Source organism: Wolffia australiana, chromosome 2, assembly GCF_029677425.1.
Source record: "Wolffia australiana isolate 7733 chromosome 2, ASM2967742v1".
NCBI lineage: Eukaryota > Viridiplantae > Streptophyta > Magnoliopsida > Alismatales > Araceae > Wolffia > Wolffia australiana.
This window is the reverse complement of record NC_135836.1, coordinates 3,503,875-3,521,964: the sequence shown is the minus strand read 5'-3', so window position 1 is coordinate 3,521,964 and position 18,090 is coordinate 3,503,875. Positions and strand designations below refer to the sequence as shown.

At 40.7% G+C, this 18,090-nt stretch overlaps 1 protein-coding gene across 1 annotated transcript in view; it reads left to right on the top strand.

Annotated features, from left to right (window-relative positions):
• LOC144716543 (Protein prenylyltransferase superfamily protein) overlaps positions 1-18,090 on the top strand; it is a 34,061-nt gene that overhangs the window by 14,056 nt on the left and 1,915 nt on the right. Inside the window, exons 4-17 of the mRNA XM_078591687.1 lie at positions 4,216-4,297; positions 4,392-4,704; positions 4,932-4,990; positions 7,557-7,646; positions 13,805-13,896; positions 13,980-14,078; positions 14,175-14,252; positions 14,523-14,607; positions 14,684-14,742; positions 14,851-14,920; positions 15,400-15,491; positions 15,802-15,864; positions 15,944-16,010; positions 16,948-17,163. Of these exons, the coding sequence (XP_078447813.1) occupies positions 4,216-4,297; positions 4,392-4,704; positions 4,932-4,990; positions 7,557-7,646; positions 13,805-13,896; positions 13,980-14,078; positions 14,175-14,252; positions 14,523-14,607; positions 14,684-14,742; positions 14,851-14,920; positions 15,400-15,491; positions 15,802-15,864; positions 15,944-16,010; positions 16,948-17,163 (1,465 nt within the window). The remainder of the gene's footprint in view (positions 1-4,215; positions 4,298-4,391; positions 4,705-4,931; positions 4,991-7,556; positions 7,647-13,804; positions 13,897-13,979; positions 14,079-14,174; positions 14,253-14,522; positions 14,608-14,683; positions 14,743-14,850; positions 14,921-15,399; positions 15,492-15,801; positions 15,865-15,943; positions 16,011-16,947; positions 17,164-18,090) is intronic.

The following is an 18,090-nucleotide window of genomic DNA, read 5'->3' as shown; positions in this document are numbered from 1 at the left end:
TAATTTCAACTGCATTCTACTCTTCTCCCTTGAAACTGGATTGGGTAGTCGACTCATGGGCAACAGATCATATGACCCCAAATTGGTCTATCTTCAGCACATACTCTCCATGCTACACCCCTAAGAAGGTGATCACCGCTGGTGGAGAGATACTTACAGTGACTGGCATTGAAACTGTCTCGATTAATCACCTGGGAATTCTTAAAGAAGTATTGCATGTAGTGGGCCTGAGAGCACAGCTTATTTCTCCGCAAAGACTAGTGAGAGATATTGAGTGTGTGCTGGTCTCAAACTCTGATGAGTGTTTTCTATTTGACAAGGTACTCAACCGAAGGATTGGATCTATTAAAATGAAGAACAGCCTTCTCCAAGTCGAAGAGAAACCTGGAGATGCTTTCATGGTGGGGAGCTCCAAGCCTACACCAGGGGGAGACGAGGGTGCAGAACCAGAGAAGCTGAAAGAGCTGAAGATTTTGCATTCTAGAACCGGACACCCATCTTTTGATGCTTTGGGAAGAATGTTCCCTGTTTGTGTTAAAAACAGTAATCTGTCAAACTTGTTTTGTGATGGATGTCAATTTGGAAAACACAAGCGAGCCTCATTCTCAGGCAAGAGTGAAAGAAGAAATCGTCCATTTGACATGATTCATAGTGATATTTGGGGACCATGTAAAACCCCATCTGTCTCTGAGAAAAGGTGGTTTCTGGTACTTATTGATGATTGCACTAGAGTGACATGGGTACATTTGTTTAAACATAAATCTGAAGTGCCAAAGATCATTCAAGATTTCTGTACTATGATTAAAAATCAGTTCTCGGTCACCATAAAAAGGTTCCGATCTGACAATGCTAAAGATTACTTCAACAACTACTTGACAATTTTCTTTCGTGACCGTGGTATTATCCATGAGTCCTCTTGTGTTAATACTCCTCAGCAGAACGGAATTGCAGAAAGGAAATTTGGGCATCTGATTGCTACCACCAGGATATTGCTCTTTCAAGGTTGGGTCCCCAGGCAATTCTGGGGAGATGCACTTCTAACTGCTGCATATTTGATTAACAGGCTCCCAACCAAATCTTTACAATATCACAGTCCACTGGAGTTGATGACAAGGCACTATCCAGAGGCAATGAGGCACTCTTCTATTTCCCTAAGAGTTTTTGGGTGTACAGTTTCCGTGCATGCCCATAATCCTGGTAGCAAGCTCATGCCAAGATCAATCAAGTGTGTATTTCTGGGATACTCTCCTACTCAGAAGGGTTACAAATGTTACAGCCCAATTTTGAGGAAGTATTTTATTTCAGTAGATGTGACGTTTAATGAAGACGAAATGTTTTACAGTTCATCAAGCAATACTAATGAAGGGAAGCCTATCAGAGACTCCATTGTGACAATAAGTGGGGAAGAAGAAAAGGGTACTACATCTACATTTATTAAGGAGAGTCACCATCCGTCAGGAGAGGGTTATAGTCCTACTATTCCTGAAGACACTAATGCAGGGAGTCCGTCCACAGAAGTTTCACAGCCAGAGGCAGAAAACTCTCCCATTGATGAAGAGAGACCTATCGAAGAAGATCAGAATAATGAAGACCTGCAATGGCCAATTGCCCTTAGGAAAGAGAAGAGGACGTGTACCCAAACGGGCAGGTATCCCCTATCCCATGTGGTCAATTATGGAAGAATCTCTCCTCACTACCGTGCACTCCTCACCAATATTGATAATGAAGATATACCCAGAAGTGTGGAGGAGGCTATGAAGACATCCAAATGGAAAGAGGCAATGGAAACAGAAATGGAAGTGTTACTTAAGAACAACACATGGGAGGTGGTACCGGCGCCAGGAAATCAGAAAGTAATTGGTTGCAGGTGGGTATATACAATTAAGTGTAGGTCAGACGGTTCAATTGAACGTTATAAGGCCAGACTTGTGGCAAAAGGATATACCCAATTCTATGGAATAGACTATAAAGAGACATTTGCTCCAGTGGCTATGCTGAACACTGTGAGAATTCTGATAGCAGTAGCTGTGAAGTTAGGATGGCAGATGCATCAGTACGACGTTAAAAATGCCTTCCTTCATGGTGACTTGGATGAAGAGGTATACATGGAATTACCTCCTGGGTATAATGCTGAATACCCAGAAAAGAAAGTGTGTCGATTGAGGAAAGCTCTGTATGGATTGAAACAGTCCCCCAGCGCATGGTTTGGAAGATTTTCCCTGTCCATGCAAGAAATGGGATACAGACAAAGTAACTGGGATCATACTTTATTCATCAAACAGTTCCCCTCTGGAGGAATTGTAGTTCGCTTGGTGTATGTTGATGATATTATAATCTCTGGGGACAACTATGAAGAAATTCAACATCTAAGCAATCAGTTGAGTAAGATGTTTGATATTAAGCCTCCGGGTCTTCTACGATATTTCCTTGGAATTGAAATTGCTTATTCTGAGGAAGGGGTCTTCATTTCTCAGAGGAAGTATACAATTGATCTTCTTCATGAAGTAGGAATGACTGATTATAAACCAGCATCCTACCCAATTGACCCCAATAGCAAGCTTGGGGTATGTGAAGATGATGCACCGGTCAACAGAGATCAGTACCAACGCTTGGTTGGTAAGTTAATTTACTTGAGCCATACAAGACCAGATATAGTGTTTGCAGTTGGCACACTCAGTCAGTTTATGCACAATCCAAAAGAACTTCATCTGAATGCAGCAAACAGAGTATTGTCATATTTGAAAGGTACAGCTGGACAAGGCCTACTCTATTGAAGGGAAGGAAATATTTTACTAGAAATGTATACAGATGCAGACTATGGAGGATCAGTGTTTGATAGAAAATCAACATCAGGTTATTGTTCATTAATTGGAGGAAACTTGACTTCATGGCGAAGCAAGAAGCAGGATGTAGTTTCCAGATCTAGCTCTGCGGCTGAACTCAGGGCATTAGCACAAGGAATCTGTGAAGCACTGTGGATGAGGGGAATTCTGGAAGACTTGGGAGCTCATCAAGAAGGACCAGTTATATTATATTGTGACAACAAGTCGGCCATCGACATTGCACATAACCCGGTTCAACATGATCGTACAAAGCATGTAGAAATTGACAGACATTTTATCAGGGAAAAGATTGATAAAGGCATTATCAAGATGAAGTATGTTCAGTCAGCAGACCAAGCAGCAGACATCCTCACCAAGGGATTGCCCGGCAGTGCATTTCAAAGGCTGACGTGCAAGCTGGGCATGAAGAATATATATCTCCCAGCTTGAGGGGGGGTGTCAGCAGACGTCCACGTTTTCTCTCTCTCTCTCTCTCTCTCTCTCTCTCTCTCTTTTATGTTTCCTACCCATGTATTTTCAGTATTGGATATCTACCCTTAAAATTATGGGTATACCGGATCCTTCATATTGGGTCCACGAGACCCAATACGAGTAAACCCAGTATAAGGACTGGGTTATGATGTAAAACTAAGTTAATATGAATGTTATCCTAATTTCTTTGGGTTCTTCCTCTGGCGGCTAGGGTTCGGACAGGTGGAGAAGAAGCCTCTCCATTGTTTCGCTCCAAGATCAGCTGAGAGCTGACACATATAAAGTGAGTCAGGTTTTTCTATTCTGCACTTTGCGACTCTCTCGGTGGGGAGGGGTTTCTCCAGCCGCCTGCTCTCTTGTCTGTCTCTCTTTCTCTTCTGCTTCATATTCAAGTTCAAGTGGACTTCTACACTGCATTAGAGTATCTATTTTACATACTTGCTTGAGCAATAATGATTTAATGTTGTATATTTTGTCCGTGGTAAATTAAAACTTAGTCATGTGATAAATATGTTCTGGAATCATTAGAATTATGAAAGCACTGCTGCAAAATTAGAAATCATTTGAACTCTTCTCATTTCCTTGTCGCTGTTCTCAAGGTCAATGAAAGCGGCATCAAACATTGGAAAGGTGTGTAAATTATGTTTTATGTGAACGGTCTTCATGTAAAGATAAGCTCATTAAAATTGATATGTTAAATGGTTAATCATATCGTGAAAGCTTGCCTTCCTCGGATGAATCATTACAAGAAAGTCGTATGTAATTTTTTTATCTGAACGGCTCTCTCTTTTCCTCTGAAGTGGTTTCATCTTTCTCACTCCTCAAGGACATAGTATATGTTTCTTATATTCCCATTGCTGTTACCACTCCCTGTCTATAACTTTTTATGTACTGTCTCTAGGCTTCATTTTAATGATGCTGAAAGGGCTTGTGGCTTACATCTTTCAGTAACGGGTGTTCTTGGATTTAGAACAATCCACCAGGTGTTTAAAAAATTTCTATGGCCTCCAAAATTAGTCAATGAGTTCATATTTTGTTTTCAAAATAAATATTTTGTGTAAATATGCGTCTATGCAGGTGGATGCTAAGTCCCAGCTAGTCCTTGTTGCAGAAACAGAAGTGAAGGGCATTAAGGGTGGCTTACCTCAGACATCTGAATTCCCCATTAAATCCTCTGCTGAGCCAAATCACGAAGCATCACAGTTCTCAGCTGATTATCATGACTGTGATATACTGATGACTCCACGGCTATTAGAAAACAATGGTGATGCAAAAGCAAATGAAAGTTCTAAATTGTCTGATCACTTAGTCCTTACAGAAGCTCAAAAAGCCATTGTTCTTGCTCAGTGCCTTCATATAAAGAAGAAGAATCCTGATAATGAACTAAGTGGTGAGAAATTATATCCTACTTGCAAGATTTTTGGATACTAATTTTTTTATTCTAGTTGTCCATATTTGAAGATCCCTGTATTTATTGTGGCTCAGAGTCATTTATTGACTCACAAGCATCTTCTGTTTCTACTGGTTATTTTTCTTTTTTCTAATGACAATAGAAGCCTATAGGTTTTAGCATTGTGATTTATGGGATCTCTGAAGCTTGCATTTTTTGTTTTGTAGGTTGGGAAATGGCTCCCTTCATTGAAGCTATTGACTCGCAAAAGCATACTTATTTCATTGTATGTCTGTCCTTTAGTTATGGTTCTGTTCCTTAATTTTTATTTCATCCGATTACATCTTGCATCTTCTCAGATTGTTAACCTTTTTAAAGCAACTTTTGTTAGAGCGAATTTTCACTATCACTTTATTTTGTTTTGGTGTTAACTGATTAGAATCTGAGGACTTTTTTTCACTATCACTTTTCAAAAAAAAACAATTCAGACCACGTTAGTTGCCGGAAGGGTCCCAATGTGACCGCTGGATTTGTGATTTCTTCAGGATTTGGGGGTATTTAGTTGTGTCACTTGCATTGTAGTTCAGCTCATCATATTCATGCAGTAAGGTCGTGTGGCATTCATAAAGACAAATCTGTCGTACAAAACCTACAGGTCGTGTGACTTTTATTGTATTTGTTATAACACCTAAAAGGTCCTCTTCTTAATTGTTAGGATCCCTGCTGGATCCTGTCATCTTCCCCACTAACACCTGGCGTCTAGGGTTTGGAGACAGAAGAAAACGAAAAAGACTTGTTTCATTGACTTGGGGGGACCTGTATATGTAGAGGTTACAGTCGTAATGAGCCAGGGCCAATAACTAACAAATACAATAAAAGCAGAAACATAGAATACAGACAGAAATAGAAAGAAATAGCGAGAAATATAGAGAAATAGAAAGACATGGGTAAATAGGGCATTGACTAACAATAATAACTGGGGATAGAAACTTCTGCAATAGCTGTAAAGGGCTGATTCCTAGGACATCAAATATTTAATCACATTATCCTAGAAATATTATTTATTATTTTTTGACAATGACCTTCCTTATAATTTGTGGAAAAATAACTTGAAGAGACTTGAGCAATGCATTGTTTGACAAAGGGGCTTAGCCCATCGGCCCTTAGTGCCATCAAAGTTGACATTGTACCATAGGTTCATTGCATGCTTCTCTTAGCATGGCCTCTGTTTTGGTCAATAGTGTTATGTCTTAAGTGCTGCCATATCCTTCATTAGTGTTCCTGCATGTGGCTTACATAGAGCAGGCATGGACTCATCTAATTTCTGTGGGCCTGGGCCCGTTCAGAGGCAAACATCAAAAATTACAAATAGTGGGCCAGTTACAATGGATATAACAAAGAAAACCATAAATAACTAAATGGGACAATACAAACTAACAAGGGCTATCTTTTGCTCCCATATGGTGCGACACGTGTGGATGGTCCTCAGTTTTTCTACTATTTGTATGCAGCTGGGCCTCGTGTATGCATCCTGGACAGGGAAGCATGTGCCTATCCAGTATCCACCCCCACCCACCTTATGAAGGGGTGTAGGTGAAAGCATGGATTCCAACTGTGATAGTGTTATAGGCCCACCGTGCTCCTCAAACTGTATACTCCGTAAACTGGGGCCATTTTCTTCAACAATGCCCCAGAATGAGTGCCCAAAAATATTCAGATCTGATTCCCTCTTTCACTCCATGAGATGTGTCTTCCACCGCTAATGTTACATTGAAATTCCCCCCAAACAGCAGTGGTAATCCCTGAAAATTTCGAAATGATTCCGGCAAGCTCTTCCCAAGGGAGTGCCCTAGGTACCGAGTTCGCCGGCCTGTAAACTGAGAGGACCACCAATTTAAAGCCATCTATTCTCTTCAGTTATGCTGCCGCAGCGAACTGCCCCATCCAACAATCTTCTTTAGAAAACATCTCCTCATTCAAGGCCACTATCAACCAACCAGATCTTTGTACCGTGCTCATAGTCAGGTCTCCTGCAAGCACTCCACATTCTATGATATGCACTTCATGGGTGAACTGGATCAGCCCCTTCTTGCCTTCACTTCCGCAGGACTTCTGATCTTCAACCTGGCATCCCACCAGCATGACAGCTGGTACTATATTGCGGACCTCCTCTGTGTTCTTCATGTACATGAGCTTCTTTCCTTTCGGATCCATGCCTCCATGGCATGAACTTGTTTTCTCTCTATGCCCTACTTCTTCCCCCTCAACTTCCATCCCATTCTTTTCCTCTGTGTTTACTTCAGGTACAGTGGGCTGCTCATTTTGATCTGCACCCTGCTCTGATAATCGGCCTGTCCTGCCAAACTCCACATAGTGTAGATTTCCTTCTTTCCCAGGAATCAGCCATAGCTTTACATCCGTCTCATCCTACACAAAACACATTTTCCTTTTATGAGATCAGTGACTATCCCAAAGATATCCCTTTCATGAGATCAGTGAATGAATTGTGAAGATAGAGTTCTCCTTGATTTCTCTTGAAAAATTACACATGAAAATTAAGTTATACAGATGTGATTCATTTGTAAAATATTTTCAGCCTGATGTCCTTATACTTTTCCTTGATGGTGTTTTCAGAAGTGTTTATGTATTGTGTTGACAATTAGCTAAAATCCCTTAATTGGAATGAATAATGAATGAGACATGGTCACTTGAATTGCTGTGGGCACTACAAATAGTTAATAATATCTCTTTCTACATTTTTCACTTACCTGCTTTAAGTATGCTTACTTTGAAGATTCTATTTGATCACCCAAGTTTTTGGATGAAACTAGAGTTGTATTTCGTTATTTCAGATTCAATGCCTTTGTGACCTCTTGCGTGTAAGATGGGAATCCACTCGCGGTCGCACAAAGCAAAGAGCATTGTTGATGATGGAGAAACTGGTAATAAGACTTCAATATCTGTTTTGTAATTTCTTTTCATTAGTTTCAGCATCATCGTTGTAGTATACAGGAACTATTCTCTCTTGTGAACTTTCAGCAGTACCTATGAACTTGCATTACTGCCCTGTTGTTTCAACTGTATTTCAAAGTGTTTTTTAAATCATCTTTACTAGTAGAGGAAACATTTCGGATGTGTGAGTAACACCCTCTCATGACACTTAACTCAACAAAGGAACACTCATGGCAAATAATATAAATAAAGCTGGGAGTGGGATATTAGATTCATGAATTGAGTTTACTGGAAAGGTCAGTGAGGTAGTTGCCAGGCATTGACCTGACGTCCAGAGGGAAGTGGGATCAACATTGACCTCCCTCTTTAGTTATTTCTCTATCATTGCTCTCTCTCATACCTCTACTTGACCTTGGATCTATATCAATTATGAATATGGATGTCAACTGGGATGTGTTATGGGCTTTTATATCATATCTACCCTTTCCTATCAAGATCAGGGTATCCTTCTTTGATAACTTGCAGTGACATCAGAAGCCCTAGTGATGGTACTACCATAAACAAGAAGATAGAAATACAAATTATTCATTATCCATCAGGGCTGTATCGGATCCCGTGGAGTACAGTTAGAGAATAAAGGACATATGTGGAATAACAGGAATTTTTTATTTTGAAAAATCTTCCTCTTTTGTTGAATCTGTGTGACGCGGGGCTGGATCTCAATGAATCGTGTCAGCAAGTCCACTCTGCCACTTACAATGCCCTGTCGCATATTTAAGTTGTTCGCAAAGGATTCAAACCGCCTCTCGACAGCAATGGAATAACAACAAATGCAGTCAGAAAAATGCAATAACTTGAAAGTTAAAGCCTCCATTAGGGGTAAACTGTATTGATATGGAGAGAATCTTCTCTTAAAAATTTTCTTTAATGAAATGGCAACTTCAACATGCTGTTTTCCGATCTGCACTGAATGGTGTGCAATCTCTGTGGCTGACTTCGTCTCAATTTAGCTGCATTATCTATAAAGGACGAATTTTGAATTGCAGTTTACCGTTAATGCAGAGCGCTTAGCAGATGTCCTGTGTCATGACCCAGTATTCTTCTTCAGCACAAGACTGTGCCACCAAGTGTTTCGTGCTCCACGAGTTCACAAAATTATCCCCAATGGAGTATTAACCGGTTGTGGAATTAAAGATAACATTGATCTTACATATTCAGTGTCTAAACAATTCTACCATGACATCAATTGTACACTATTGAGAAGACCTGATTTTCAGCTTGGATACAATGTTCTTTAAGTTCATTTGTGAGTTGACTCAGGAGCCCTTGGGAAACATCAGTGTTGGAGTGATCTGGATTAATCGGTTTCCCAACTGGCCACTGATTGTGCCGTTGAAAAACAGGAGAACTCTCTTTATCTGCCACAATATTCAGATTTGGATAAAGTAGAAGTATATTGTTGACCTTCAGGAAACAGGAAAGATTGACTGTAAGGCAAGAAGTCGACTTCACTTCCAAATTCTTTGGGAAGTACAACAAGAAGTACATCGTGCCAAAGAAATCTTCATCTGCCCATGAGACTTCAAAATTTTAAGAGAGATTTTTTTCCAACAAAACTGTCACCCCGTTGACAAACATAATATGATCCCCATTGCTCTGTTTCTATTCCCAAGTCATTACAGTTTGAGAAAATTTCCCAACCAAGCTCTTGGGGATTGCATAACCCCATTCAATAGACTCCTTCACTGGGAAACAGCATTCCAGGGGTTGACAAAAAAGCAAAGGTTCCATATAAATCTGTGAACTTTCCCTTGAGAGCTTCTCCTCCAGCCAAACCCTAGGCGACGGGTGGAAGGAGACCAACTCACGAGAAGAACAGAAAAAACAATAATGAACAACACCTTCAATTGTTCCCGTGTACCCTATATATATTAGGGTGTACCGGTTGTATATAATGGGCCTCATATTGGGCCAAATACAGAAAGAGATATAAGGAAAAGAACGACATAATGCGCCAGCTAACAAAATCTCCTCTGTGAACGCTCCATGAAGGAACACATTCTGGACATCATACTGAGAAAGATGCCATAAAAAAATAGCTGCTAAGGATTGTAGACTGGAGAAAGTGTCTGCGTCAGAGGCAGGCATTTTCCATTTTCCCGTGTTTCCTTTTCTTTCCTTTCTTATCTTTCTTTCTATTTTTCAGGTTGAAGTTAGTAGTTCCTTCTGTCTCTCAAAACCCTTAGTCTTCTAAATCCTAGTTGTTGCCAGGTCCGTCACCAGGTGGAGAGGGGGAGCCATATCTTTGACATGGCATCAGAAAGACTGAGGTGGTTCTACGCCTGACCGTAGTTCTGATCTGGCATGTGGACATTCTGGTGTCCAGGACGGTGCGACATGTGGCCTGACGACCGGTGTCTGCTGCATCTCAACCAGTCAAGGTTGACAAAGGGGTTAGAGAGTGAGGACAAGGTAGCGTGCTGTGGGATTCATCCTATTTGGGAAACCTATGACTTAGCGACTGCGGGGATGTCCAAGCTTGCATAAGGTTGACACCAGAGGAAGGGCACTGACCAAGATCATTAAGAGGTCAACGCCAAAGCAAACCGCGGCGGAAATCACTGATTCTGCAAGCTCAAAAGTGGACGTGGAAGAGCGGAAATCATGACCCTGGTAGTCCTAAAGGTCTAGCCTTCGGTGGATCAGCTCCGCATTGTTTTCCAAGACCTGAAGTCTCCAGACTATTCATGGCTCATCGATGATATACTTGTACGTTGCAATCCATTTGGTGCAAATGATGTAGACTTGAATGGATCCCATCATCAATCACCTGTCGAGCACTAGATGTCGGCTGTGGTTGTTGCATAGTTGTCCGGCTGTCCATGCAAGGAGTGGCAGGTGTCCCCTGAAAGCAGCTTTGTCCCTCTGCAAAAGTGACATCCACTGAAATATAAACATTCTTGCACTTGATTAAGGCTTTTATAGCCTTTCTGATTATTCAAGTAACCCACAAATCTACTTTATTCCCCTCTTATGTAGCTTACCCTCCTAATACTGAGAATTTACTGGTGCGATATTGAAATTAAATAGACCAGCGACAAGGGAGAGAGAGATATGTGAATGTTGCACTTCATTAGAGCTTTCATTCTCCATGGAGAGAGCTTTGGAAAGTGAGCAGCAGAGGAGAGTGAACTAGAAATAGAAGTGAAAAACACTGACATTATTCGGGCAGAGAAGACCTAATTTTATACAACATTAAAGGGTTATGGGGTTCATTGGTAAAGAAACGAAGTGGATGTATATACAATTACTCTGACTTTTGGGTACAGCTGTAAAAGATGGGAAATTTTGTTTTATTTTGTGTCTGACGTTATCTTCGCTAACAGATGCATCTGAATACTATTTTCAGATAGGCCACTCTTGCGTGGCACGTCTAGATATTTAAAGGAGAGAAGATCAATGGAACTCCTTCCCTTGGCATTTTTTATGGCAGTCAATTGATCAGATTAACTGTTACGAGAACATCTTCCCACAAAAATGTAATATTATTGTGAAATAATTAGGCCGTGGCAGTATTTAATGAGCCTCCATTTCTGCTGAGGGGCATCGGTACATGAGGGCTCTTGAGTATTGCCTTCCATATTAAATAACCTGGAGATTGACAGGTAATCCCTGAAATTATCAGATTCGAAACATTTGTCTTTTGTATGATACTAATTTTCAATCATATTTGTTTGACCATGGTAGTCATTTACTCAACAAGTTCATACCATCGAGGTGTGGTCATCCACAAGAACCAGGTGCAAATGAGCACCAGGTTAATAAGGTGTTGGACATGGCCCACACAAATCAGTGTGAATGCCATCAAAGAGGTTTGAGCTCCAACTATAAGAAAGATAACAAGAAGAGCGACAGTACCTTGCTAACATGAAATTTCTCTAACTAAAGATGGTGAAGGGACTGTAAGGTCCTGATGGGGGGGGGTTCATCGATTCATCGGGTGTTCACCCCTTTTATATTTCAAAAAAATCGGTGCTCTCAGTATCTCTGCGCACTATGTCTCCTCTTCTGGAGATAGGCTGTTGCACAAAAAGGCTGCTTTGCTCCAGTTCATTTGTAGTCCTGAGAAATCTGCAAATAGATCAATTATGATAGATTTTTCACTTCCCTCGCTGAACATTTGATGAAGAAGGTAGTGTCATCAGCATTCTGAAGCAGTGGAATTCCATTTTGGTGGTTGGAGAGTTGATAGCCTCACAATAGTCCCTGGGAGTGTGCCTGATTGCTGCAGACTGCGAGTGCATCCACTGCCAGGACAAAAAATAATGGTGCCAGTGGGCATCCTCGTTGCACTCCTCTTTGTCGCTGGATTCGACCTTCTAGTCGTCTGTTTATCAGTACCGTGCAGGAGTGCGTTGTGATGCATCTCTTCGCCAGATGATCCCTTAGGGGACCCCTTCTTTCCATAGTGGCCCACAGAAAATCCCAGTCTAATAAATTGTAAGCCTTGGCAGAATCAACCTTCCACTTGAACCCCCTCGTACCATACCTCTTCCATGTTGTTAGTATTTATCCTGCTGTCACTGCCTTGTCAACCAAGAGTCTACCTGGAATGAAAGCTGACTGAGTGGGTCTAACAAGCTCCCTTATCCCGGCCCTCAGCCTATTTGTGAGCACCTTTGAAATAATGAGATAGGTGGAGTTTGACGGTGAAATGGGTTTGAAATCTTCAATTCTATTCACCCCTTGACATTTCGGCAGGAGGAAAAAATGTGATTTATTTATCTTCTCCATATTCCCTCGTACTCGTCTAAAGTCTTCAAGCGTGGCCATCACATCCGGTCCTACCAGATTCCAACACGCACTGTAAAAGAATACTGGGATGCTGTCTGGAACTGGAGCTCCCTCCCCATTCAACCCCTTGATTGCCGCCTTCAACTCATCTTCTGAAAACAGACGGATCAATTCCCCGTGATGTTCCGTTCCCCTTTCTTGGAGAAGGATCAGTATTGGTCTGCAATGGCCTGTCCCACTGCCTGTGATCCAATGTGTTCTCGACGTCCCACCTTTATTCTCAAGGTTTGATTTATGTCTCCTGCCATTTGCTGCCAGGTGGAAGAATCTCGTATTCGCGTCGCCTGCTCGTAACCATAATTGTCTTGAGCATTGTCTCCAGTCCATCTCTAATTTCTTGTCTTCCTCTGCCACCACCCCCTGCCATCCTCTGCGTTCTTGAGCCTCTTCTCCCTCTAAAGCTCTGATGTCTCCCAACTCATCCAGTTGCTTTACTCTGCCTAGAGCTTCATTCCTCTTCTTCCTCATTTCCCAAACCCATTTTTGATACCCCATCAAATGTTGCTGCAACCCTTTCAGTCTCTCACCCATCGTCCCTATATCCGACCCTGCTTTGTGTTGTGCAGTCCATGCTTGCTCTATCTCATCCCTGAAATTGACTTCACGGAACCATGATTTATCCATCGTAAAATAGAGCTGTTGTAAGAACCTATTGTTATTGTCAGGGATTAGGGAGAAGTGAAGTGAAACTGGCAGTAAGATCGTCGCTGGGCGAGAAGAATATATGCTAAGGAAGATGAAGGGAAGATGACTTGTTGGTATGGACATCATCATGGGAAAGAGTGGAATGGATGTAGTTGGCGAGGGATTGGCAGAGGGATGGACATTTCCAGGGAAGAGAGATAGGGGAGCCCAAGACAACCTCAATACTTCATTACTGCCCTGCCTCAGGGAAAAGTTTCATCTGTTTAAGGTGGAAATTGACCAAAATACCACAAGGGGGTGGGATGACAGAAATATCCTTAGTGTGCCAAAATGACTTGGATACCCCTAGACACAATGGGGGCTATATCAATGACTGCATGACAAAATGAGAAATTTTACCCTTAAGTCAGGCTGGAGTTTTCTTGCATGAGTTAATGAGTTAATGCTGAGAATGTGTATTTGTGCTTTCTTGGAGTGAGATCTTACAAACAAATCATCCCTCTTTGTGTTTCTATTAAATTTCCATTTCCTGTTGAGAGCACTAGCTATTGGTTTTTCTCTTATGATTCAACAGAAGGATCTGGGCTTCGTTCTAGTTGTTGTTCCGCAATATGAAAATCCATTGAATGATCTTGTATTGTTTTCCCAGGTTGGTCGTGTTTGTGGACCATCTCCTTATGCCACAGAGAGGATTCGGTTTTCTTTCAGTGTATATGTCCCAACTATTCCTGCATTGCGAAAGTATGCTTCTCCTAATAATGTTGTGTTTTTATTTTTTATCCTCTGTCATGTATTCTCTGATATTTGATGTTGTCCTTTTTCAGAGAATATGGGATGCTTCTAGTTAGCAATGGTCTGATTGGGGAGGCACTAAGGACCTTTGAGGAGCTTGAATTGTGGGATGACCTGATACACTGTTATCGGTGCGGTTATTTTTTTCAGTTTGACTTCTGATCTACTGTATATTACCTGTAGCGTTTTCCTGTTTGATGGACTTGTTGAATATGCTTACTTTGAAGATTATTGGAGAAAAAATCTGCGGCTGTTGATCTTATTAGAGCACGACTTGCAGTGACGCCTGATGATCCACGATTATGGTATGCAGTTATCTCTCAATTCTACTGTGTCATCATTTAATTCTTACATGGCTTAATGTCGTGTTAAAAGAGTAAAGAAATGAAAAATTCGGCTAACCAGAAAAATGGGTTTCAGTGCCTGTCCCTCTTTCTGTTTATTTTGTTAAAATACACAAACAGTTCACGGGAGGAGTTGCTTTTACTCAGTGCATAGTGCTTCTTGGTTCAAGAGTGTTTTGAAATACAGCCATATGATACCAAGAGCAGTTTTACTCAATTTTTATTGGTCAGGTGCTCCCTCGGTGACGTGGCAAATGATGATGCTCACTATCATAAAGCGCTTGAGGTTTCGAACAATAGATCTGTTCGAGCAAAGGTATTGAAATAACATTTCTGCCCCATTTCATATCGATTTGTCGTGGCCGTCTCCAAAAGCCATATTTTTTTTTCAGCGTTCCCTGGCTCGAAGTGCATACAACAGAGGTGATTTTGAGACATCTAAAATTCTTTGGTATGCATGCCCCATTCAATAAACTCAAGAGCTTACTCGGGTTTAATTTATATTTTAATTGTCAAGATGTGATGCCACAATGATCAGAATTCAATTTTTTTTAACCAGGGAATCTGCTATGGCTATAAACTCCTTATTTCCTGATGGATGGTTTGCCCTTGGAGCGGCTGCACTGAAGGTAAATTTTTACTTAACATTGATATTTTACGCATTGACAGATGGTTCGCTGTCTAGATAAAGCCAAGTGGACGGATAACAAGGCTGTCATCATTATAGTCTTTTGTACTACATGGAGTGACGGTGACTATGAGGGAATCATCATCACCTAGTTTGCTGTCAAAGACAGTATTTTTTGTCGCCGTCATTCCTGGATTATGATGGGGCATACGCTCTGTCAATATCTCTCTCTCTCCCTCTCATTTTGCACGCTGCTGGCATATACGCGGCAGGTACAACAGTTGGCCAATGCCATAAAGGCAGCTGCCACTGCCATGGTTAGTGGAAGAGAGGCTAGACAATAAACGAGAAAGTGGAAAGATATAATTTTAAAAATAGTTTCATGATAACAGAATAAATTGAATGTCATGATGTTTTTGTCCATGAAGGCCAAAGCCTATACTGTTATTTCTCGGCTCAGTGTCATAGTTCGTTTTACAGGCCAGAGATCTCGACAAAGCTGTGGATGCATTTACTCGTGCAGTGCAAGTTGATCCAGACAATGGGGAGGCATGGAATAATATTGCTTGCTTGTATGCTCCATCCTTGCCTTTTATTTTAAAGAAGTCCTTGCCTTTTTTTATAGTCCTTTTAGAACTAGGCATGAGTGTAAGGAATTAAGAAGATATGTATTATGCTTATGATGATATGATTTTGATTTTCTTCAGACAGATTCTATAGTCGTCCATTTCATGCTGTGTTATGTGCCGTGGTTAATGTTTTTTTTTTAAGACATTATGAAGAAGAGGAACAATTAATCCTCAGATACCAGAATTTCAAAGAATTTTAGATAGAATCTATAATCACCCAATTCGGTGACCTGTTAAAATTTTCTGTTTGAAGACATAAGATGAAGAAGAGGAGCAAGGAGTCTTTTGTTGCATTCAAAGAAGCGCTGAAGTTCAGGTGACTACTGATCACTTTTCTGATTCATTGGTTAAATCCATGGGTCTACTGTAAGCCGTGAATTTATTATTATCATCAGGAGAAACAGTTGGCAACTTTGGGAAAATTATAGCCACGTTGCTTTCGATATTGGAAACATCGCACAGGTATGATACCATTGCCTGTGTAAAACGTATCCATATTGATATGTTTCTTTTTATGTTTCCATTTCTCACCATGGACAATATAAATAAAGGATCGAATGGAAATAGTAGGCAGATGAGCATTTCAATGTAAAAACAAAGCTATTCCTAGCGTCCTTCACGAGGAGATGTTAGAAAGCTGGGCTGCAAGCATTCTCTGGAATAGTTTATTTGCTATGATGGATTTATATAATATTTTTGACAATAATCTTTCATTTGATTTGGGCTGTTGATGGTTGTTGTCTGATGAGGGGATAAGAAAAAGGTCAAGTTTCTTTTGATTGATTATTATTTCTTAAAAAAAAAATTATAACTATGCTGCATAACAGCGTCTCTTGTCGATGCAAATTTCATTTCTCATTGCAATTGAACTGTTGCATAGATCGATCTCTTGTTCGAAACCTTTCACATAAATCAAGAAAATGATGGTGTTTCCTTTTTGTGTTCACCAAACTATGAGGTTTGGAGACCTTTTAATGTAATTTGAACTTACTCCTCATTAAGGGATTAAGGTCAAAGGATTTGTTGAAATATAATTAACCTTTCGTATCTATGTGATTGTAATATATATATATGTAAAATATCAAGGCCAAGGCCCTGGCCGGCCTTTTAGGCCCTTCATGTACTTATCGATTATATTTTTATCTCACTGGGAAGGTCACCGACTTTGTGTGATCTCCCCTATCCTTATTTCAATATATATATATATATATGAGAAACATGTCTTTGGGTAGATCCACTTATTTTTATAGCTCTTATTCAGGGGTAAGTGAATGGGGTGAGGCCATTTGTTTCTGTAACCCATATTAATAGGGTAACATAAGAGGTCATACAGAATGTTGCCTGGATTAATAATGCCAATAATGGTATAAATTGGTCATTGATTTAAATGTTTTTGTAGGCACTGGAGGCGACCAAAATGGCCTTAGATTTGAGTGATAATAAAAGAGTTGACCTAGAATTGTTGGAGAAAATAGTGCAGTCAGTTGAGGAAATCTCTTCAGTTCCAGGGGATAATTTAGACATCAGAGCAGATGAATCAGGATCTCGCAAAGGAAATGAGAGACCACGAGAAGCCGAGTTCTTGATTGGAATGCTTGGTAATGTTTTGCAACAGGTAGTCTTTATTTTTTATTACTACTTGAATGTCTTGTAATATTACATATCTTTCACATTTCTGATTCGTTTGTGCCCCCACAGTTAATTATAATTAACTATAGTTCCACAATTTATTTTTGCCATTCATAGTGTGAGAAACAATGTCCAGATCGCTCACGGTCGAGCTTCCTCAGCAGAGATTCGTCGGCTAGGGTTTTGGAGAGAAAAAGACTTACTTCCTTAATTCGTTCCCATAGTCTTATGGGTACACAGTGGGCCCCACTTACCGGGCCTAAGACACTTATACATAGAAAGTACTTAAAAGGAAATACAAAAAGAAAATATATTAGCTTGACGAGATCCCTTGCTGACACCCCCGCTCAAGCTGGTGAACAGATGCTTCTGATCCCAAGCTTGCTCCGTAGACGATCAAACAGTGCTCTTGTCAGTCCTTTGGTGAAGACGTCTGCAACTTGATTCGCAGATCTGACTTGTTTAATCAGAACACGACCCTGGTCGATCTTCTCCCTGATCCAATGCTTGTTTAGCTCAATGTGCTTTGTTCTGTCATGTAGAACAGGGTTGTGGGCAATATCAATTGCTACTTTACTGTCACAATACAAAACAGTAGGTTCCTTTTGCTCCAGCCCAGAGCATTACAGTTGGGTGTATAGGCTTCCTCAACACGGTCGTTCAGGTACACCAGCCCATTCTTCTCCTTAAAAGGTGCAGTCCTCAGGTTCTTGGCCTTGTCATCAACAAAACATCCATCAGACGTCATTATAAAAGTAATATGTAAATCTTTAACAAGTTTCTGAGGAGATATGAGCTGTGCCCGAAGTCCTGGGACATGCAAGACTTGCTTAATAATACCCAGATTAGCAATTTTAACATCGCCTATCCCAGTAACCGGCAACATCTCTCCTCCTGCAGTAAACACCCGTCT